Here is a 24,456-nt window from a genome sequence, read left to right as displayed (position 1 = left end):
GTAGTTATCCGAGTGCGGGTGGGGGGGGGTGCGCAAGGCTGAAGAAATGCCTAGGGTGCCAAGAAACCTTGCACCGGCCCTGAGGATGAGTCAACCTCATTTATAATACATTTACATAAACATGGATATTTCCACTATTTAGCACGTTATGAAGTAAAACAGTACATGATTGGGCAAAACATTTAATTTTATTTCACATTTGTTTTCTTTTTAAGTTACAGGACGTGAAGTCAGAATCCACAGGCACTGATGTCTGTAGAGCAATCCGGCAAGTTATGGCTGAGATACAGGGGATGATGTAGAATTGGTCACACAATGCTTGTACATTACTCTAAATAAAGCACATGTATAAAGAGCAGATTTACTTCCATATGCAGTGCTGGAGATGTATTCGGTCAGCAACAGTAGCGTATGCATCTGGTTTATGCCAGGCACACAGGGCCGGATTAAGGTGGGGGCGACAGGGGCGATCGTCCCTGGACCCCCACACCTGAAGGGCCCCCACACCCATCGGGGTTAATGTGAACCGGAGGAGACGGAACCAGTTCCGCCTCCTCCGGGCAACCTAACATCGGTGCCGCAGGGAGGCATTATTTGCCAGACGCCCGCTGATTGTAACCAGCGGGCGCCCGGCTCCCTCCCCGCAGTGTCAGCAGGAGCTGGAGACTGGAGCTCATTCGTGAGCTCCGGCCTCCAGCTCACGCAGTGCACTATGGGAGATACGTCATAACGTCTCTCCCATAGTGCAGAGGAGCAGCCGGGCGGAATGGACGTGGATGGGAGCGGGAGCGGGGCTTAAGGTAAGTAATAGCTTTTTTTTTTTTTTTAAATGCAATTGGCTTTTCTACTGGGAGCATTACTCAGGGTGGGGGGGGAGTTACTACTGGGAGCATTACTCGGGGGGGAGTTACTACTGGGGGCATTACTCGGGGGTGATTACTACTGGGGGCATTACTCAGGGGGGGATTACTACTGGGGGCATTACTCAGGGGGGGATTACTACTGGGGGCATTACTCGGGGTGGGGGGGCATAACTACTGGGGGCATTACTCTGGGGGGGCATTACTATTGGGGGCACCACTTCTGGGGGCATTACTCAGGGGGCATTAGTATTGGCTCTACTCTTGGGGGCTTTACTACTTGAAGGTGGGGCATTACTACTGGGCTACTACTACAGGGGCCACTAACACAGGGGGCACAACTACAGGGGTATTATTACTGAGGGCATTTATACAGGGGCATTACTATTGGGCACACACAGGGGGCATGACTACTGGGGGGCATTACTATTGGGGGCACAACTACAAGGGTATTACTAGTGGAGGTAGTTATACAGGGGGCATTACTATTGGGGACACAACCACAGGGGGCATAACTACAGGGGGCATGACTACTGGAGGCACTACTAATGGGAGTATTGCACAGGGGCACTGCATAAAGGGCACACTCCTGGTGGCACTGCATAAAGGGCACCACTAATGTGGGCTCTGCATATGGGGCACTACCACTGTGGGCACTGACATTACTGGGGTCCCCACTGCGCATACCCCCAGTTTGTCACATTTAATAGGGGCCCCCACATGTTTGTTGCCCAGGGGCCCCCACAGACCTTAATCCGGCCCTGCAGGCACATGTTACATACACTTACGTCCCCATGCCGTAAACATTTTGTTATGCGCAACTAATCCATTCGCTATTAGGTAACAATAACACTCCTAGGGGTATAGTTACTAAAGTGCGGGTTTTTAGAAGTGGAGATGTTGCCCATAGCAACCAATCAGATTCTAGCTATTATCTTCTAATCTAGAAGGTGCTAGAGAAATGTTAATTAGAATCTGATTGGCTGCTATGGGCAATATCTCCACTTAGTAAATATACCCCCTAGTTTCTGTCATGGATTAGCAGAATATAGTCTGGTTATAATTTACTGAGGTTGTCTTGAATTTGTCACCCTGCAGACAGCGGTCATATGACTGCAACTTCATAATACAGACAAAGCCACTCATTCCTCCCGTATGCACAATAATAATAAATATATAATTTTCTTATACACATTCAGAAAGCATAAGATGTGCAAAAGTGACAAAGAAGGAGAACAAAGGGCCTGATTCAGCACGGATCGCTATTGCCAGCGCGGCTGAGATTACGCACGCTGCGAAAATATGCTAATGTTTGCGCTTGAAATACCGTCGCACAGCCAGCATAGAGACGCCCACTACCGCTAATGCTACTACTGCTAATACCTTGCAGTCCTGCGTATACATCGGTAACCTCGAGCAACATCAGCCCCTGACGCACAATCGCAGCAGGTCTGACCTTACTCAGAAACTGCAAGTACTCAAGCTGCGTACAGTATGTGGTTGCAGTGGCTAATTTATGCACGCCCATGTAATGGCGTTCAAACGGACAGATATGTCTGCGTTTCACCGACCCTCCCCCCGTCACCACCCCCAAACACTGACGTCCCGTCACTCACTCTGCGATGCCTTTCTGCGTGGGTGATGACAGCACAATCGCAATGCTAACTCACGCAAGTGTACTGTGATGCAATACGCCACAATCAGCCATCTGCGTGCGCGGTTGCAATTGCGATCCATGCTGAATTATGCCCAAAGTCAGCAGAGCCTTTGCAAAAAGCGGTTTGCTAGTTGCGACAACGGTCATCGTCATCCGATATTGGCACCCAGGCATAAATGCATCTCTTTGCCGGTCTGTGCATGCTTGCATTGGAGTGAACACACGCTTAATGTATACGGTCTATTAGAGAATGCCTAATCCCACCTCTTTAGTTGTAAGGAATCCTACGAGCTAGATGCGCGCTTGTCACCAAGCGTCCATTTGTATCTGTTCACTTTCTGGGCATGCGCAGCACAAATTCACACAAGAATTAATGCTCCATCTAACGCACAACAATCTTCCCAGACATATACAGTAACACAAACATCCCAAATGTATCAATGTTTGTAGAGTCAAAACTGCAATGAACAAACAATAAACACAGAATACCCGGACGTGGGTGCCTCTTATGCTAATGCCGCCGCCAATTTCCTTTAAACTGAGACGCCCACATGCAGCGTCTTGACATGGAGCTTCTCCATCTAGGTGCACCACCTGTGGCCTCCTGAGTGAGCAGCTCTGTGTCTTTGGACACAGCCACATTCCGTTACCTCCCAGGTACGCCCACTAAAATCCACAGACCCCGCGTCCACATCTTTGCTGCGTCTCTGAGCGGCAACAATCATGACTCATGCGCCATGCAACTCATACGCTTGTGCAAACTTCCAACATCGGCCAATGTATGTATCCTAACCATGCCGGCGTCGGGATTCTGACTGCTGGGATCCTGAGTGCCCGTACCCAACCCATCTTATTGCCTATCCAAAACACGTGAGATGGATAGCCAATATGATGCACAATTTGAGATCCGAACATAACCGAATAAAACCATACCGCTCATCCCTATCCGAGTTATTACAAAACTATTTCCCGTGGTCAGAGCAAGTACAGGGGTTCTCTCTCACATGTCTAGTAAGATGTGACTTCTTAGTAAAGCCTTTCCCACATTCAAGACTGAATCAAGGGATGTGGTTTTGCTCTGATGTGTATTATCCGATGTTTTGCAAGATCTGATTTACTAACAAAGCCTTTGTCACATTCAGAGCAAAAAAGAGGTGTCTCCGCACTATGAGTTCTGTGATGTCCGAAGAGATATGATCTCTTAGTAAAACATTTCCCACATTCAGTGCAGCAGTATGGCTTCTCCCCAGTGTGAGTTCTCTGATGTCTGTTAAGATGGGATTTCTTAGTAAAACATTCCCCACACTCAGTGCAAGGATACTGATTATCTCCTTTGTGAGTTCTCTGATGTCTGGAAAGATTATATTTCTGAGTGAACCATTTTCCACATTCCATGCAAGAATATGGATTCTCCCCAGCGTGAGTTGTCGGATTTTTAACTAGATTTGACTTTGCACCAAAACATTCGTCATACTCTGAGCGCGAGAGGGGTTTCTCTCCTGTGTGAGTCCTCTGGTGTATGACAAACTGCGACCGCACAGAGAAGGCCACGCTGCATTCAGAACATACAAAATATTGATTCAGCATCTGAACACCCTCTTGATTTGGAAAACCAGAGTTACCGATAAACCATTTTTGACAATTGGATGATACGGGCATTTCCTTTGTGCTTGTTACGGTAGAGATTACATTTGTTTCTGCAGTGCAGTCCGCTTCATCCATCATGTGATCCTTAAGAGTACTGGTTTCTGTATGTACGGAAGTGTCAGTGTGTGTGAGGGTTCCTCCATCACATGAGACTGATTCCTCTTTACTATGACTAGATGTATACTGTGTATGATATGTGGGTGTATACATGTCAGTGTGTGTGAGGGTTCCTCCATCACATGAGACTGATTCCTCTTTACTATGAGTAGATGTATACTGTGTATGATATGTGGGTGTATATATGTCAGTGTGTGTGAGGGTTCCTCCATCACATGAGACTGATTCCTCCTTAATATGAGTAGGTGTATACTGTGTATGACCTGTGGGTGTAAATATGTCTGTGAGGTTTTCTCCATTACATGAGACTGATTCCTCCTTAATATGAGTATATGTATATGGTGTATGATATGTGGGTGTCATGTGTGCACTGAGGTTTTCTCCATCACATGACACTGGTTCCTCCTTGATATGAGTAGATGAAGAATGTGGTGCCGTATATTTAGATAAATCTATTGGAAGGAAATACATTGTGGTTAGATATTTTTATTCATAATACTATTTCTCCTAACTACTGCCGAACATTAATATAAACCTTCTCTTACCCGCTGACGTCAGGGGCTGGTGATTCTCCATCATGATGTCCTTATACAGATCCTTGTGTCTTTCTAAATACTCCCACTCCTCCATGGAGAGATAGACAGTGACATCCTGACGCCTTATAGGAACCTGACACACACAATGATACAGTCATCACCCAGACACATCCCCTGGTGTTACTGTATAATGTCCCATTCCCAGCAGTCACCTCTCCAGTCATCACCCAGACACATCCCCTGGTGTTACTGTATAATGTCCCATTCCCAGCAGTCACCTCTCCAGTCATCACCCAGACACATCTCCTGGTGTTACTGTATAATGTCCCATTCCCAGCAGTCACCTCTCCAGTCATCACCCAGACACATTCCCTGGTGTTACTGTATAATGTCCCATTCCCAGCAGTCACCTCTCCAGACATCACCCAGACACATTCCCTGGTGTTACTGTATAATGTCCCATTCCCAGCAGTCACCTCTCCAGACATCACCCAGACACATCCCCTGGTGTTTCTGTATAATGTCCCATTCCCAGCAGTCACCTCTCCAGTCATCACCCAGACACATCCCCTGGTGTTACTGTATAATGTCCCATTCCCAGCAGTCACCTCTCCAGTCATCACCCAGACACATCTCCTGGTGTTACTGTATAATGTCCCATTCCCAGCAGTCACCTCTCCAGTCATCACCCAGACACATCTCCTGGTGTTACTGTATAATGTCCCATTCCCAGCAGTCACCTCTCCAGTCATCACCCAGACACATTCCCTGGTGTTACTGTATAATGTCCCATTCCCAGCAGTCACCTCTCCAGACATCACCCAGACACATCCCCTGGTGTTTCTGTATAATGTCCCATTCCCAGCAGTCACCTCTCCAGTCATCACCCAGACACATCCCCTGGTGTTACTGTATAATGTCCCATTCCCAGCAGTCACCTCTCCAGTCATCACTCAGACACATCTCCTGGTGTTACTGTATAATGTCCCATTCCCAGCAGTCACCTCTCTAGTCATCACCCAGACACATTCCCTGGTGTTACTGTATAATGTCCCATTCCCAGCAGTCACCTCTCCAGACATCACCCAGACACATCCCCTGGTGTTACTGTATAATGTCCCATTCCCAGCAGTCACCTCTCCAGTCACCACCCAGACACATCCCCTGGTGTTACTGTATAATGTCCCATTCCCAGCAGTCACCTCTCCAGTCAGCAGCTGAATGATCTTGTTGGTGAGTTCCAGAATCTTCTGCTCATTGTTCCGATCAACGAGTGAGTGAGGTGGAGGCTCCGTGATGAAGTTCTGGGTCCTGCTCAGTCCTCCTGACACATGGGGACAAAAGGTGCGTCTGACAAAGTCACCAGACATCATCTTTGGAGCTGTGTAATCCTGGGTGTTTCAAACAGGAGTAATAAAAACATTGCAAACGTGGATCAGCATAATGGAGAAACAAAGAAGACACCAGTGAAAGGTCAAAAGGGAGCTCAATTAATATTAGCAGATTATCACAGATGTGGTACCGAAGGTAACAGAAGTCTGAGTAGATGTGGGGTATGCCTGTGTAGTGCAGCTATGTGCAAAATCCCAGGTGAAATACTCACATGCAATGTGCCCATCAGGTGAGATTGAATCCACCACAGAATGTAACTTAGGATAACAGCAGTGAATCGAAGAACATCCCTAAGTGGAGGGAGATCAACCAAGAATAACAGGCTAACGCGTTTCACTGACTGGTGTCAACTTCCTCAGAGGCAAGTGAATAATGACCCATATTGGGTCAGTATATATATAGCCTAGATAAATGGGAGGAGTAATCCTTACACGGTAAAAATTTGTTTGAAACAAAGTATATATAGAAGTCTAACTGGATGAAAGATAAGGAGACAAAACCATATATTTTAATCTTAAGTATAATTCAAAATAATGAATCATTTGACTGTATGTTCATCCAAGTGTTTGAAACCAAGACTGAGAATCGAGTCCTGTGTCTGTGAAGGGGAGTTCTGTATAATATTGTGGTTGAACAGTAAATCCCTAGAGCCCAGTTTGTGAGCATACATTAGATCAGGGGTGGCCAAAGTGTAGATTGAGATCGACCGCAGCTATTCGACCGGTCGATTGGTGGTGGACGTCCAGCAGCAATAAGAATCAGGCTGATTCTTATTGGCTAGCTGTGCCATAACCGAACTGAAGCCGCGGCTATCTCTGTTGTCTGTCACTGTGAAAACGGATTGCACAATCACTCATTTAGGCCATGATTCAATTCAATGCGATTTTGAATACCCCCAGGAGGGAGCTCCTGGAGCTATTCAATTCAGCATGCTTTTAAGTCGAAGATTGCCAGGCTCTCACGACTTAACCTGGGTGTTTAGTCGCGAGAACCGACATTCTCCGACTACAGTGCCGGCCGCTTGGCTGTTAGCGTTGCACTAAGCAGGAAAACAGCTGCGCGGCTGCCACTTATGTCGGATTTCTCCTAGCATCCTCAAGAGGGTGCGAAAAGAAATCCTTTAGCCCAACCAAACATCACGTTGAATTGAATAGCTTCGGGAGCTCCCACCCGAGGCTATTGAACATCACATTGAATTGAATCGCGGCTTTAGTGTGTACTCAGTCACTCATATCTCCTGATAGGTCCCCATTTCATTTAAAAAAATCAGAGCTATGGTATAACATACCTTAGATAACTCTTTTTCTCCGAAGTCCATAGGGTCCACAGAATCTACCTTGGGGTATGTAGTGGAAATTATCCATTGCACCACACAGCTTCTAGCTTTGCAGCTCCCAGCATGCATCAGTCCTCCTCCCTATGTACCCCACCTCTAGCCACAGGCATTCAGTTTCCAAACATGTCTAACGGCAAGAGATGGATAGTGGAGAAGGAAGTACATCGCACACAAGAAACACTCAACATACGAAGAGGGAATCAGTGATACGAAAAAAAGAACAGATCCCAACTGAGGCCAGGTGCGTCAGGGAGGGTGCTCTGTGGACCCTATGGACCTTGAAGAAAAAGAGTCATCTAAGGTATGTCATACCATAACTCTGATTTTCTACTTCAGGGTCCATAGGGTCCACAGAATCTACCTTGGGGACGTCCTAAAGCAGTTTCCTTAAGGGTGGGGATGCTCCTACGAAGAGAGGAGAATCCGCCGCCCAAAGGAAGCATCCTGGGAGGCAAACATATCAAATGCATAGAATTTGATAAACGTATTGACGGAAGACCAAGTGGCTGCCTTGCACAGCTGTTCAGCCGAGGTGCCATGTCTAACCGACCACGAAGGTCCAACAGACTGAGTAGAATGTGCTGTCACCTTGTTAAGAACAGGGAGATCAGCCTGTGTATAGAATTCAAGGTGTAATCGAGCGCTTATGGAATGAAGATTGCATAATAAACAAACAAACAAACAAACATTTACATTTGTACTTCAATGTTTATAGTCTTTTGCGACTAATTGTAGGGCTGGAGGTGTAGCGATGTTCCCCAATAATGTCCACAAAGACAGTCCATATGGTGAAACTAATGCCCTATCTGTCCCTTACTATACCTGATGGTTCCCGGTAGTGGCGGTCTTCTCCCTGCTTAGCGGGGTGCTCTTCTTCCGGGTTCCGACTTCACATGCAGTGCTAAGATATGATGTCGGCTGCCGGGTGCAGTGTGGACTTAGCGGTAGGGTGTGCTCGATGTAGCTCCAAAAACTCCTACTTCTCCAACGCATTTTGGACCTCGCTGGTTCCTTTGTCAAGGATGGAGATGGCGTTCTTTTGTAGCTCCATTTATACTAGTCTTTATTAACAACATTGTTAAAAAATGGAAGTCCAGACCCGGAACCACTTGGTTTCAGTTTTTTTCAACAAGGTTATTATATCTTCTCCCCTCCAGCTTGGATTCACTTTCTGGATGACTACAATAACCTTGTTGAAAAAAAACTGAAACCAAGTGGATTTATACCTTAAAAACTTTGGAACCATACGGACTAAATATTTATTTCAAACTGAAAGCCGATTACACCTTGAATTCTAATTAACTCTTGAGCAGCTCTCAGTCACAGCACAAAAACTATTTATTTCTAACAGCCTGTGTATAGACCTGAGCAATAGTCATTTGCTGGCCAGCCTCGTTTGTGAAACCCATATAACACAAATAGCGAGTCTGATTTCCTGATGGAGCTGGTCCGATCCACGTAGATATGAAGGGCTCGAACCACATCCAGGGAAGCTTCACCTGTAGACAGGTCTGAAGACTGAAAGGCCGGAACTACAATCTCCTCATTTATATGGAAAAGGGAAACCACCTTTGGATGGAAGGTAACCCGCATTAGTATGGAGGACAGCACAATTTGATGGAAAATCAAATATGGAGAGCGACATGACAGAGCTGCCAAGTCATAAACTCTACGAGCCGAGGCAATAGCGAGGAGAAAAAGCGTCTTCGCTGTCAACCATTTTACGTCCACAGTTTCCAAAGGTTCAAAGGGAGCAGTCTGCAAAGCCCTGAGAACCAAAGTGAAATCCCACGGTGCCATTGGATGGACAAATGGAGGTTACAGGCGGAGAACCCCCTGCACTAATGTTTTAACATCTAGCAGACTGGCAATTCTGTATTGGAACAAAGCTGACAAATGCAGAAACCTGAACTCTCAAGGTAGCCAGGCGGAGACCTAAGTCTAATCCCGCCTGAAGAAAAGCAAGTATTCTTGCAACCTTAAATATCTTAGGGTCATATTTTCTATGAGAACACCAAATAAAAAATGAATGCCAAATTCTGTGATAGATGCGGGCGGAAGCAGGCTTCCTTGCCCTCAGCATCGTCTGAATCACCGAGGCCAATAACCACTTGGCCTTGAGGACGACAGACTCAACAGCCATGCCATCAAAGCCAGTCGAGGTAAATCCTGATCTAGGCAGGGACCCTGCATTAGCAGATCAGCCATAGAGGCAGTGGAAGTGGACTGTCTATGGATAGACATGTCAGGGGAGGAGCTATTAGTATTATCCTGGCGCCATCCTGTTTGAACTTTCTGATGATCCTTGGGAGGAGAGAGATTGAAGGAAACAGGTATGCCAACCTGAAATCCCATCTCACCGCCAGAGCGTCCACGAAGGCGGCTGAGGGGTCCCTTGTTCTGGACCCGTCCCTGGGGACTTTGTGATTGTGACGTGATGCCATGAGGTCTACGTCCGGAACTCCCCACCTGTCCACCAGGAGTTGAAAGACATCCGGATGAAGAGCCCATTCTCCGGCGTGTATGTCATGGCGACTTAGGAAGTCCACTTCCCAGTTGAGAACACCTGGGATGAATATTGCAGAGATTGCTGGAAGATGGCATTCTGCCCACAACAGAATTTCCGCCACTTCCTTCATGGCTGCCAGACTTCGTGTGCCTCCTTGATGATTGAGGTAGGCCACTGCTGTCACGTTGTTGGACTGAACCTGGATCAGCCTGCCTGCCTTGTAGGAGGTCCTGTGGCTGCGCCAGTATGAATGCTCTGCATACTGCCCGAAGCTCCAAGACATTTATTGGTAGAAGACCTTCCTGAACCGTTCACCTTCCCTGAAAGGTGTGATGGCCTGTCACTGCTCCCCATCCTCGCATGCTTGCATCAGTGGTGAGGAGTACCCAATCCAGCTACCAAACGAGGGAGAACCGAACCTCTGGCGAGATGCGGATCATCTGAGACTTTGGGCCGTATTCAAATAGAGCCAAAAAGCTGTAATCGGCGAAAAAGTTTTGCGTATTGTCGGTTTTCGCCTGGTCGGAACTTATCTCCAAATCCAGACGCAATTCACCTAAGCGGAAACTCAAAGCAATATAATAGGCGAAAAAGTTTCTCCTAAGAATATCAGGTGAAACGAAGTGCAAAATCTTTATTTTGGGGTGCAAACGTGAGAAAACGACCCAGAACCCTTGGCACAGTCCCCCAAAGGACAAATCTGAAAAAAGTAAATAAAATTAAAAAAACCCTAAGAACACCTCAAAAAAGTACTTTCACTTTTGCTGCAAAAAAGTTGGGGGACTGCATAAAAAGTAGCGAAATAGACTTCTTGGGGGTCTGCTAGGATGGGTCAGGTGTTTTTAGGATTGCAGATGCATTTTTGAAGTTTTTTTAAACTTCACTTTAGAGACATAAAAATATGCTAGCACCCATTTTCAAGGGTATGCAGTCGGGACAGCCGGCTTCCCGACTGCTTTATCCCGGCGTGGGATAAATGACCGGCGTCTATATCTAGACACCTGTCATTTTCCCGACGCTGGGAGACCGGCACCCGGCATCCCGTTCAAAGGGATGCCGGACGCCGCGAGGGGGGAGGGCTAGGTTTAGGGCACCCGGGGGGGACTGGTCAGGCACCCCCCCCGGGAGGGTTAGGGTCAGGCAGCGGGGAAGGGGGGGTTAGGGTTAGGCACTTGGGGGGGGGAGGTTAGGCACCCTAAAGGAGGGTTAGGGTTAGGGGGGTAGGTTAGGTTAGTATATACTTACCTTAGGGACGATCGGGATTTCCAGCGCTGTCGGGCTTCCGCTGCCGGGCTCTGCTCTTTTGTCGGGCTGCAGGGAATCGAGCTACCGGCCATGCGGCAGCCGGGATTTCATACCGATTCCTTTTCAAGTATCCCTTATTTGACTGGAGTACTTGTTTCCACCCAAAAATACTGCTTAATGCCATTCTTCACTACTTTTGCATAGACGCTAATAAGAAGCTTTTGAAACTACTTAAATACCCCAAACACTTTAATTCAGACTATTACTACACATCTACATTGATTCCCTATGTTAGTGCATCTTTTTGGGGGGATACAGACTCACTTCCCCACTTCTGACAGTACTTTCTGCCTGTTCCGCATTCGCTACTTTCCATTTTCGCGTGTTTAGGAATTGAATAAGGAGAAAAGCGGGGATGCGCACAAAAAGGTTTCGCCTCTGAAAAAGGCGAAGGAGGCGGAAAGTTGGACAGGCGAAACTTGTCCGACTTTTCGCCTCTAATTGAATACGGACCTTTATCTGATCATACTGACCATCCCGATGAGCCAGAATCCAATTCTGCAGGGACCTGGAGTGAAACTGGGCATAAGCCACCATGTCGAATATGGATACCATGGAGCCCAGCACCTGCATTGCCAAGTGTACCGACACTCTTTGCTTGCAGAGGAGACTGTGCACCAGAGATTGTAGTGCCACAATTTTGTCTTCTGGTAGAAGAATCCTCTGTCCCAGAGAGTCCAGCAGCGTCCCTAAGTGCACCATCTGCTGGGTTGGAGAAAGAGAGGACTTTTTCCAAACAGATTATCCAGCCGTGCTCTTGTAGGAAAACAATGGTCATCTGGAGATGACATTGTAACATCTCCTGAGATTGTGCTAATATCATGAGATCGTCCAAATATGGCAGTATCCTGACTCCTTGTCGTCTGAGATGAGCCGTCATAACTGCCATTATTTTAGTAAATACTCGAGGAACTGTTGGCCAGCCCATATGGTAGAGCCTGAAATTGGTAATGTTGCTGATCTACTACCAATCTTAGAAATCTTTGGAGGGATTGTGCAATCAGAACTTTCAGATAAGCATCCTGTATGTCCAGAGAGACCATGAAATCCCCAGGCTCCATCGCCAGCATAATTGACCGTAGGGATTCTATATGAAAGTTTGGCACATGGATGAACCTGTTGAGAGACTTCAGATTCAGGATAGGGCGATGTGACCCATTTGTTTTTTTAATCAAAAACACATTTGAATTACAACCCTTTCCCTGTTGCATCACAGGAATGGGGACTATGACTCCTGACTTCAGGAGGGCCCAAATAGACTCCCAGTAGGCCGAAGCCCTGCCCGGGTCTAAAGGGTGGTTTGTGTCCACAAACCTCTGAGGGGGATGCCTCAGGAACATAATGGCATAACCCTGAGAGACCAGCTCTCGAACCCAGGTATCCGTAGTTGTCTGATACCAGACCTGGGAGAACTGTAAGAGTCAGCCTCCAACCCTGAGACCCCCCAGGCGGAGGCCTACCCCATCAAACAGTAAGTTTACTAAATGGCTTGGAGGCAGGATGTTTGCCTGACCAAGATTTATTGGGCTGACGTCTTGGAGGAAGACTGACCGCTCGCCCTATTCTGTGGGCGAAAGGACCAAGATGCCGACTGACTAACTTTAGGAATAGTCGCGAATGGTAATTCAGCCGACTTCGGTGTTGTCAGAGAAGTCATTATGTCATCCAGCTCTGGTCCAAACAGTACCTTCCCCGCAAATGGCAAAGATTCAAGAGCCTTCTTGGATACTGCATCTGCCTTCCAGGTTTTTAGCCAAAGGGATCTCCGAACTGCAACCAAAGTCGCCGAGACCCTAGAAGCCAAAATACCTGCGACAATGACCGTTTCCCCCATATACACAGCTGCTTCTTGCATCTGATTGAGAAAAGACTGCTGTTCTCTGGTAACCTCAGGCATAGTACCTTCCAGAGTTGTCGTCCATTCTTCCATAGCTTTCGCTACCCAGACTACAGCCATAGCTGGTCTGGTGAGAGCTCCACATAATGAAAAGATTGATTTCAAATGATTGTCAAGTTTCTTATCTGTAACCTCTTTTAAAGAGGATGCTGCAGTAATAGGTAACGTAGCGCTCCTAATCAACCTCATGACATGAGCGTCTATTGTTGGGGGAATTTCCCATTTGTTATACTCACCAAGGGCCTGATTCAGAGGCGCTCGCAAAAAGCGAGCGCTCGCTCTGAATCAGGGCAGGCGCTTGGTTTTTAAGTTGCGGCCTCTTGGCCGCTCGCATAGCTGTGGGTCACCACCCACAGCTTATGCGAGCGGCCATGATGATGGTCGCGATGGTCAAGACCATCACAACCATCGGGCTTGCGACGAGACCCTTGTGGTAGGGTCTCGTGGCCGCAAACTCCAGAGAGTTTTAGGCTCTAACAGAGCCGGAAGCTCTCTCACTGATGTCAGTGAGGCCGCCCACAAACGGGAACGCCTCAGTTTGTGAAGCCACCCCCCGCCACGCCTACAAAAGGGGTCGAGCTGTCGATGAACATCGACACCCGCCCCTTTTGTAGTGAGTCCCGGAGCGAGCGCTTTTTGCACTCGCTCCGGGGCTCGCGCGTGCGCACTGGCCCACCATCGACCCGGTTGCGAGCGCACAGCGCTTGCGACCGGGTCTGAATCAGGCCCCAAGTGCAAAAGGGGACCGAGAGGTAATATTCCCTGTAGCATGGAAATGCTTCCCAGGAGTACTCCATGCCTCAGACATAAGATTAGTCAGCTGTTCAGCCACCTTCTGACACCTAAAGACCACTTTCGCGGTCGGTGGGGCCTCCTCTTCCTCTATACTGAGGACAGATCTAACCGCTCTCACCAGAGATGAGACATCCACCAGAGACTGATGGTCTTTTACCGAATAAGACCCAGAACTCTGAATATCAGAGTCTGAAGAGGAGTCCAGGTTGTCATGAGGCAACCTCTTATGCCCCTGCTTTGCCGGCACTTGTCTATCTGGATGCTGAGGAGCTATAGACGGCGGCATACTCTGACTAGAGTGAGCAGTAGAATTAAACCAACAGGAATTCATGGGGGGGCATATATATATAGAAGGATGCAACTGCTGTGAACACCCCATAGCATGGTGAAATACCGCAGCCGGAGCCTGTGCTTCTGTGACTTTGTCCACTAAGTGTGACAAAACCGGATACCACCCGGGTGGTTCTAGCGCTGGAGCTCTAGATGTACCGGCTTGAACAGGTAGCTGTTTACAACAGAGGCTACACAAACCATCCTGGTTAACATCCTGCTCAGACAGGCCTGCCAAACAAGAGACACATGATCTGAGTACTGGCTTATCATCCTTCTCACCTACATCTTTAGACATGACAAATGTATAAATGGTATAAGGTGTACAGCATAAATGTGACCCCTTATCAATGAAACCCCCACACCTTCCAGAGGGATGAGGAGAAACACAGTGATAGGTATAACTGACAGTTTGAAACAAAAACGCAGAATTGCTATTGCAAATGGTACACTGAATCAACTAGCCAGCCCGTAGGGGTAATGGTAGGTTATAGAGTATACCCATATACCAGGCCCAAAGGAGAGGTATACAGGGAGACCGACCAATCTTTGAGACCAACAGCTACATCAGTACACACAAATGCGATCTGCGAGGGTCTCACCATGAGGTGGTCAAATATAGTAAACCAGATGCTGAACTCCGAACCGAAAGTTGCATCTGGGATGGGGGAGGAATGGCCGGGTGAGCGTCTTATCTCACCTAAGCTGCGATTTTGATGGCACGGGTACACTGGCCTCGTAGTAGTTAATGCTTATTAGTGCACTCTAGTGCATCTACTACCCTTCCCAGGCGACAGACGATAAGGACCCGGCCCCCTTAGTGAGGAAGCGTCACACGAGACCTTCACCCGCAGCTGCACCGATGCGTCTCCTACACCGTATGCTAAGACTGCCGCGTACTTACTTGTCATCTCCGTGCCAGACATGCAGTCCGGACTCAGCACAGGCGCTAGCTAAGCCACGCTGAGGCCCGCCGAGAACCTCAGGGCATATAGTGGTACTGGTGTTTTCGGCCCCGGCGGAGGTAGGAGTCGCAGTACCTTCGTCTTTCGGCACCTGGTACTGCTAAACTCGGTAGTCATAAACTAAGTAAATCATAAAAGAAAAAAGCTTGGGACTGCCTAGGCAGCCTTGCTGTTTAACAGGTGCGTCTGGATACTTGCCGTACACCAAACAAGAAAACTGAATGCCTGTGGCTGGGGGCAGGGTATATAGGGAGGACCGATGCATGCTGGGAGCTGCAAAGCTAGAAGCTGTTTGGTGCAATGGATCGTTTCCACTACATACCCCAAGGTAGATTCTGTGGACCCTATGGACCTTGAAAGAGAAATAGGGACCACTGTACTACCGGGAGTTAATTATAAAGGTTGAGCCCACCTGGGACCACTTTATGTTGGGAAGCCTGCTAATAGGCTCTTCCTGACGCATGGTGCATATTTTATATTCTTGGCTGTATCGGCCTAACCATCTTTGGAGAACGCCACTCCAACCAAGACCGTTTAAAGCACACCCATCACTGAGATGGACTAGGCAGCAATGTGCCAATCTTAGGGTTGCCCAGAATGTCAGATGGGCCGCCGATGTTCCCTATGGTGATCCGATGCTGTGTCAGATGGGCGTCTCAATTCAAAAGACCACACCTGTCTCATTTACATACCTTCTTAGATGCAATGCTACAGAGGACGCGGCCCATAGTTTAGTGATGTAATTATTCTTTAAAACGTAATAGCGTTGATCCGTAAACGTGTATGTTTGATTTAGGCCTTGCTGATGTACTAAATTGTTATTTACACATTCATGTCATTACCTTTATCACATTAGCTAACAGTCCCCTTCTATTGCTTCATGGATTGGTCTAGTTAATTCTATTGTCTGCCATGAGCAATTCAGGTACAAGAAACGGAAGTGTCTGTTAATATTTGACAGAGTTTGGCCCCAGCTATGCATTGGCTCTAGACACTTCCCCTGACTGACCTAGCTGTTCCTACCCTATGGATGTTCCCGTCATCTCACTATGTATGTATATGACTATGGCCCTCATTCAGAGCCGTACGCTCTGAGCAGAGCGCACGCTCTGAATGAGGGCCGGCCTCCATGAAAATGGAGCGTCCTCCTGGACGCTCGTATAGCTGTGGGTCACCACCCACAGGCTATACGAGCGTGCATTTTGATGGCCGCGATGGTCGTGACCATCGCGACCATCGAAACTGCGAGCCGGAGCCTGCGGTTGAGGTTTTCAACCGCAAGCTCCGGAGTGATTTTGGCTCTATCAGAGCCAAAATCACTCCCACTGACATCACTAGTGATGTCAGTGGGCCGGCTTCTGACGGGAGGCGTTCCCTTTGGAACGCCCCCGTCTGGGAGGCACGCCCCCGGCGCGCCTACCAAAGGGGCGTGCTGTCAATCAACATCGACAGCACGCCCCCTTTGATCAGACACAACGAGCGAAGGACTTTCCTTCGCTCGTCGCGTCTGGCGCATGCGCACGACGGAGCTCCCTCCGTCGTGCGCATGCTCAGTCCAGAACATCGACCCACTTGCGAGCGGACAGCCGCTCGCGAGTGGGTCTGAATCAGGCCCTATGTTCTGTCTTCTGAATGCCATTCACATGTCTATTTCATCTCTTAGCCTTTTGTGTTGGTTGTGTTTTTTGCTTTTATATGTAAATTAGTATTATTTTCCTTTTTACTTGTGTTTAATATGTTGTTGTTCTTTCTTCCCTTTTTTTTTTTTAGCTTATTTCTTTTTTGTGTATCACATTTAAAGTTTTGAAAAATATACTTGTTTAAAAAAATAATATATATATATAGTGTTACTGGTGAACTTATTTAATAAATTTGACGTTATTTTGTCAGATATCTGCCTAAGTGTATAGATCATTATTAAAATTAACAGTGTGGAGGACAGAGAATGCACTGAAAGTGATGCCCAGTGTTGTAGAAATGGATAAAGACAGGTATACTCTAACAAGGGTTACTAGCTAGTAGATATAACATTATAGTAGCAATAGACATAAGAATGACATTACTGTGGCATTCCCAAAGAACCTTACCACTTCAGTCAGGTCCTTGAATTAATGCTTTTAAAGACCAGAGGTAGCTTATACCTCTATAATCAGGCCCAGTTCCATGGCCAGCACAGAACGAAGAATATCCTACGGCACACAAAGAGACATGGGCTGCGAGTCATCTCCATGATGACATTTCACCTGCATAATGGCCCCAGAAAATGGGACGTTTCTAAACTTAATTCTGCAGTAAACGGTTTACAGATATAAAAGTGATGTCACTGTGTCCCAGAAGCCCTCACCTCTCCGGTCACCAGATAGAGGATCTCCAGGGTGAGATGTAGGATGCTCTCAGTCATGTGACTCCTGCTCTTCTGCACCATCAGTGAGTCGGGCAGATAATTAGTCCTAAACTCTGGCACCTGCAGACACATTTCACTTGATGTCACCGCTAAATTCAAAAGAAGAGAACAAATGAGATAAGAGAACAAAAACTATTAATTTCTGGAATTATGCCTCACCAAACAATGGACCTCATTCAGAGCCGGTCGCACAGAGCGTGCGGTCGGTCTGAATGAGGGGAGGACCTCTTGAAGTTTCAAGACGTCCTCCTTTGCGGTGGTAAGGCTGTGGGTTAACACCCACAGCCTTACGACCGCCTAAGGTGATGGTCGCGATGGTCAAGACCATCGCGACCATCGGGGCTTACGACGAGACCCTAGGGTAGGGTCTCCCTTGTCGTGAGCCCCTGAGAGCTTCTGGCTCTGTCTGAGCCGGAAGCTCTCCACTGACATCACTAGTGATGTCAGTGGGACCGCCCCCAAACGGTAGGCGTTCCCATGGGAACGCCTCCGTTTGGGCTGCCACCCCACCCGGCCCGCCTTCCAAACGGGGCGAGCTGTCAATCAACATCGACAGCTCGCCCCCTTTGGATCGAGACCCGCTACGACCGGCGCCGTCGTGCGCATGCTCTGTGGGGGGCCATCGACCCGGTCCGAGCGCATCGGCGCTAACGACCGGGTCTGAATGACCCCCAATGTGTTTGTTAGGAGATGGTGTTTGTCTTTGCTGCCGAGTAGCACAGCCATACTTTGGGATACTATGAATTCCAACTTGCGTTCTTCTAGGAACTCTAATTGTATTATTTTTCTTTCTTAAATGTGGCATTCGCTCATATATATACTGCAGTGATTCCTAACCTCGGTCCTCAAGGCACACTAACAGTCCTGGTTTTAGTGATATCCATGTTTGTGCACAGATGGTTAAATCAAAATAACTGAGACATTAATTAAGTCACTTGTGCTCAAGTATGGCTATCCCTAAAACCTGGACTGTTAGTGTGCCTTGAGGACCGTGGTTGGGAACCCCTGATATACTGAAATAAGATAGGGCTCTCGGGTGTATGGGAAGCATGGACATCTTACACTCCTTCTGATCAAATGTTTATTGCAGTAGGGGAAAATGCACTATTGGCCAGACCGTCGGACATTGCATCTGCCTATGGTAGGCACAGAATGTCCGACTGACCATGGCTGCCAGTGTCAGTGAAACTGTGACAGGGCTGCGGCTGGTGGTCACCCCCCAATGGGCATCGAAATTGCATGGGTCTGCATGCGATTCCGATCTGCATCTCTTTAAGATAACCATCGTGGCGCAGTGTGGCCCAGATGTATGTGCAATGGGAAACCATGGGATACTTGTGCCCGATGACTGGTTATACCGTGATCATACGAGTGATGTCCATCGAAGGATCTGCCATCGATGGTCAATGGTTTTCCACCATCGGTAAGAAGCCATGAATGGTTTCTGCATGCGCAGACTGTGCCTATGCATGTGTATAACAGGGCCAGAGCTCGCTATTGGGGATCAGCCACTGATGTAAACACCATTGAAGGTCGATGGCCAACCTAAAATCCCACAGACGTAGCTCATAACCAGCTATGTAGGCCAACTAGAGGTGTCCCATTATTTAACACTGACATGAAAGGGTCCCAGAAACCCTGAATCGCAGAGTCTATTGTGGAGGTATTACCATTGGTTTGTATACTTACCCTGCTGCATTAGATGGTTGGTGGAATCATACACAAAGTCTTCTTGTACTGTCCCTGTCTCTTGAAAAGCAAACTCTGGCACTTGAACACCTTGATGACAGGTAGAGCGATAGATCTCCGTCTGCGTTCCCACATCCATCCTCACCGTAGATGGATTCTTTATAATGCTAATCACATTTATATTCGGAGATCCATCGACGCATAATTTTGAAGCATTCAGGCTATTTAATATGCGATTCATTCGAGTCTTTCGGCTTGCGCGCTGGCGAAACGTCTCCTCGATCAGTTTGTCCCCTGGGGGGAAGATGCTGGGCACGGCGTCCACTTTCAGCACCTTGGTCCTTCCTGCATGCACGTAGCAGTCGCCTGTAAAGTGCGCAGAGCACAGGCGGTAGTTATCATTTTTCTTTGTCTCAAACACTCTCTCGGCAAAGGCATCGATGTCTTTGAAGACGTGTCCGGTCCTCTCGAGCCATAGCTTTATACGATGCTTATCTTTGGGGAACACGTGCAATATAATGTCTGGATGCAAGGTTTTGATTCCGGTTCGGTACGGACAGGAGCGAATGATACAACTCGGCATGTTGATTATCTGGACAAAAAAAAAATGAATATTACCAATAAACATATATTATAAAATATATAAAAGCTTTGAGCGTACGGAGAACAATCAATATAATCTTATCTGGATACATAGGATTAGAGCTAAACACTGAGCCAGGGCCGCAACTAGGGGGGGGCCTAAGGGGGCACGTGACCTGGGTGCTGGACTTGAGGGGGTGCCGGGGAGTGGCTGCCGGGAGGCTAGGTTGCTGCTCTTCTGGGTTTGGAGCCGCATCCCGGCCTTGAGAGGCACAGAGACCGTCAGTCTAATGTGGTGTCGGTTGCAAGCTAATCAGTGCTCGTGGACCGGCAGCCAATCAGCAGAGGCTGTCGGTCCATGAGCTCCAGTTGGTTCATGAGCGGCGCCACATTACAATGATGGCAGTACTGACAGTTCCCCAGTGTGTTTCAGCCCTGTCCCGCGTCCCGAGCTCACCCACCGCACGGCCCTGGCAACTAAGAGAAGGGAGATGGAGCCTTACTGTGGCTTAGTGTAAAAGAGGCCTTACTGTGGCATAATGTGTAAGGGGCATTACTGTTGCATAATGTATATGGGGCATTACTGTGGCATAATATATATGGGGCATTACTGTGGCATAAATGTATAAGGGGCATTACTGTGGCATAATGTATAAGGGGAATTACTGTGGCATAATGTATATGGGGCATTACTGTGGCTTAATGTATAAGGGGCATTACTGTGGCATAATGTGTTGTAAGGGGCATTACTGTGTTGCATAATGTGTTATAAGAGGCATTACTGTGTTGCATAATGTGTTGTAAGGGACATTACTGTGTCATAATGTTTTATAAGGGACACTACTGTGTGGCATAATATGTTGTAAGGGGCATTACTGGGGCATAATATGTTATAATGGGCATTTATGTGTGGCATAATGTGTTATAAGGGGCATTACTGTGTCACAAACCCACACTCCCTTTTTGTCCTCTATGTTGTTTTTTTTTTGGGGGGGCACCAAATTATGGCCTTGCCCCGGGTGACAAAAATCCTAGTTTCGGCTCTGCACTGAGCAGCTGGGGGATGCCCAGATTATATACTTTAATCAGGTCTTTGGTGATAAGAATAATGGACAGGCTCTATCATAGTCATTTCTCATACCTTGTTTTGTTACCAAGGTGGCTGATGTAGCATTGTATCCATGGACACACAAACTTTCAGGGGTCTATTTACTAAGCAGTGTTAGGAGAAGTGAAGAGTGAAAAGTGATAAGGTACCAGCCAATCAGCTCCCAACTGTCATTTTTCAAACACAGCCTGTGAGATGGCAGTTAGGAGATGATTGGCTGGCGCCTTATCACTTTTCTCTCTTCATTTTTCACTTCTCCTAACACTGCTTAGTAAATAGACCCCATAGTGTTCATTCTAGCACCCTGCACCTGTCACAGCTTGTGCAGTTCCTCTTTCCTGCCTGGGGTGTCACTCTCTCTGGAGCAGGAAAAGGACGCACACCCGCAGGGGCGGGCAAAACACGAGGAACCAGAGAAACATCAACAAGAAGGACATTTTCAATCTTATCGGAGAGACAACTCAGTGATGTGAATTGAGAGCGCATTTAAAGAATTAACTTGGCAAATAGATTTTCATCACTTTGCACGCAAATTACGGCTCCAAAAATATTTCCAGACACAAGAAACTAGTGTAACAACCTCTCCACATCAAGCTTTCCTCAATTCCAGACATTTGTAGCTCTATTCCATATATAGGCTAAAGGGGCCTATCCATTACGCAACCTGAAAAACTGAACGTCTAGCGTTCAGTCCTTCAAGTCGCCGGTGGCCGCACTGAACGTCATTCAGTACAGGAGACCGATCTCTCTATCTGCAAACATGTGGATAGTGTCGAGCGTCGTCAGGTTGACCAGCATGTTCGGCAGATAGTAGGGGTCGGCAAGAACCCAGCGTGCACGCGCATCCTGGTTTTGGTTGGATCGTTTAATAAGTCGTCTAATGGATAGGCCCCTTTAGGTAATAAAATAGTATCAGGGGATATTAGTTTCTGAAACCTAATAATTTAATGGTATATAGGCTGGTTAATACTACTGGTTTAGTCATCTATTTTTATAGTGTAATAATATACAGTAAATATAGGAGGTAATCAGTATTAGGTACAGAGGGCCTGATTCAGAGCCGGACGCTCTGACCAGAGCGCTCGCTCTGAATCAGGGCCCTCCTACCTAAAAATGGAACGGCCTCTTGGACGCTCGCATAGCTGTGGGTTACCATCCACCATCCATCCATGGTCTTGACCATCGCGACCATCGGGCTTGCGACGAGACCCTGCGGTAGGGTCTCGGTGACCGCAAGCCCTGGAGTGATTTTGGCTCTATCAGAGCCAAAATCATTCCTACTGACATCACTAGTGATGTCAGTGGGGCCGGACCCAGACGGTAGGCGTTCCCATGGGAACACATCCGTCTGGCAGCCACGCCCCCGGCATGCCCACCCAAGGGGGCGTGCTGTCAGTCACCATCGACAGCACGCCCCCTTTGGTGCGAGACCCATAGCGACAGCTTGGCTGTCACTATGCGGGTCTCGCGCATGCGCACGACGGAGCTCCCTCCGTCGTGCGCATGTGCATTAGGGCACCATCGACCCGATTGCGAGCGTCCTGCGCTCGCGAGCGGATCTGAATGAGACCCAGAGGCAGGACAATATATAATTATTGTAATTTAGGCAATTGTTACATATGAATAGAAAATGTATGTTATGTGTAATGCTCTGCGTGTAAACTCATAGGTTTGAGGAAAAAAGCCAGGAATAGCGGCACGAGACAGTTTAGAAAGTGCCAGAATGGCACAAGCTTAGGCTAACTGTAGGTCGTAGTATAGGGTTAGGGTAAGTGCTGGTGCGATGGATTGCCGCAATCCTGCGATGCTGCAACCCGGCATCGCAGAAATCCAACATGTTGGATTTCACTGATATGACAATCACGATCAATAAATGATTGGTATTGTGAAATCGGAAAAATTTAACATGTGAAATTTCAGCGATCATGCGACGGATCGCTGAACATCGATGGTCCCCGGTCAGCATTTCCGACCAGCGGATTGGCGCTTCCGCTTCCATTACGACGATCCGTCGCAGATGTATGGGGTCCTTTAGTGGCGGTGGCCGGGAGTCTCTGGCACTGAAGCCAGTGTGGGCTAGTACCTGTGGTGGTGTGGGAGAGGAGCCAAGCAAAGATTCAGGTCAGTGCCCTGGCAGCAGTCTGGTGAGAGGTGGTACAGGAAGCTCCGGCTGGTATGCACTAGCTGGCTGGAGGGCTGTGATTGACAAGGAAGAGGCGGTATCAGTGAGAGAGCCAGCTGCAGAGAAAGAAGAAAACACGGGCTGTTAACTGTTTAGTCTCCAGACACAGTCAGTGATCCTGCATATCTAAGAAGCCTGACAGCACCATTCATCCTGGAGGAATGGAGGCAGTGGTTAATCATTATGTAGCACGAACAATACAGCAGCCACAATCGCTGTAGAGCTCAATGGTAGCTGTGAGAAAAAAGCCTGCCCTGCATTTATATGCAGTCTTAACATACCGGGCAGGCTAATAAGCTTCTAGAGGTATGTTAGTCAATCACTAGTTAGGATTTATCTACAGCCAGAGACAAGCTAGATTAATATTAGGGTAGAGACTATTTCCACTTCAGATTCTGTACCTGGAAGTGACGTACACTAAGGGCGGAAGTGACGTGCACTGAGGGCGGAAGTGTAGTTTCCTGCCCACACAGTCCACCAAAAAAAAGAAAGTTAACCCCTCACGGGCTCGCTTCACTCACCACGCTTCGGGCACGGTGGCTCGCTACGCTCGCCACATGTTTATATTCCCCCTCTATGCCTACTTGGATGGTAGGGAATGACGTTGGACACTGGCTGATGACGTCATTGTCAATCTACGGAAGGGGATCTAGCTGCTTCCCTAATTTTTTTATCAGAGGTTTGTACAGTAGCTACCTACTTGCAGAGGAGTCGGGGGAGGAAAATTAGCTTAGAAAAGCATCTACCACTAAGTTCATAAGACTTACAAAAGATCACAAGAGTTATGTTCTATGCAACGTTATAAAGGGCCCCATTTATAAACAAACGATAATACCAGCGCCAATTTTAGTTTCGTATCATTATGATACAAACAAATATGCCACTAGTATTTATTAATACTTACCCCTCCAGCCAGGTCCTCCACTGGGCTGCTGCTGGATCCCCTTCAGTTTCTGTACGATGACGTCATCAGCCAGTGTCCAACGTCATTCCCTACCATCCAAGTGGGCCCAGAGGGGCAATATATTCTTGTGGCGAGCCACCGAGCCCGCAGCGTGTCGAGCGGAGCGAGCCCGCAGTGTGTCGAGCGGAGCGAGCTCGCAAGGGGCCAACTTTCTTTTTTTTCGTGGAAAGTGTGGACAGAA

General features: G+C 47.7%; 1 protein-coding gene across 2 annotated transcripts; it reads right to left on the bottom strand.

Moving 5' to 3' along the window:
* Window positions 1-864: 864 nt before the first annotated feature.
* LOC148477794 (uncharacterized) lies at window positions 865-24,456 on the bottom strand. 2 transcript variants are annotated; one of them, XM_088456160.1, is made up of 7 exons: window positions 24,216-24,456; window positions 23,213-23,367; window positions 19,440-20,031; window positions 17,691-17,839; window positions 6,020-6,208; window positions 4,827-4,950; window positions 865-4,733 (listed from the first exon to the last, which is right to left on the bottom strand). In XM_088456160.1, the coding sequence occupies exons 3-7, from the start codon at window positions 20,020-20,022 to the stop codon at window positions 3,565-3,567; spliced, it is 2,214 nt and encodes a 737-aa protein (XP_088312286.1). In that variant the 5' UTR covers window positions 20,023-20,031; window positions 23,213-23,367; window positions 24,216-24,456; the 3' UTR covers window positions 865-3,564. The 2 variants fall into 2 exon arrangements, with proteins under 2 accessions (XP_088312286.1, XP_088312287.1); XM_088456161.1 differs by lacking the exon at window positions 24,216-24,456 and adding an exon at window positions 23,713-23,746.

Source organism: Taudactylus pleione, unplaced genomic scaffold (genome assembly GCF_031769625.1).
Source record: "Taudactylus pleione unplaced genomic scaffold, aTauple2 ptg000689l, whole genome shotgun sequence".
Taxonomy (NCBI): domain Eukaryota; kingdom Metazoa; phylum Chordata; class Amphibia; order Anura; family Myobatrachidae; genus Taudactylus; species Taudactylus pleione.
This window is presented reverse-complemented; position numbering and strand designations above follow the sequence as displayed.

Bases quoted from the DNA above. Each gene is read 5' to 3' on its own strand.
- LOC148477794 (XM_088456160.1), bottom strand. From the start codon at position 20,022: ATGCCGAGTTGTATCATTCGCTCCTGTCCGTACCGAACCGGAATCAAA. The intron at 17,840-19,439 runs GTAAGTATACAA...TTTTGAATTTAG, and splicing joins CAACCATCTAATGCAGCAGG to CGGTGACATCAAGTGAAATG. The intron at 6,209-17,690 runs GTGAGGGCTTCT...TGAAACACCCAG, and splicing joins TCTATCTGGTGACCGGAGAG to GATTACACAGCTCCAAAGAT.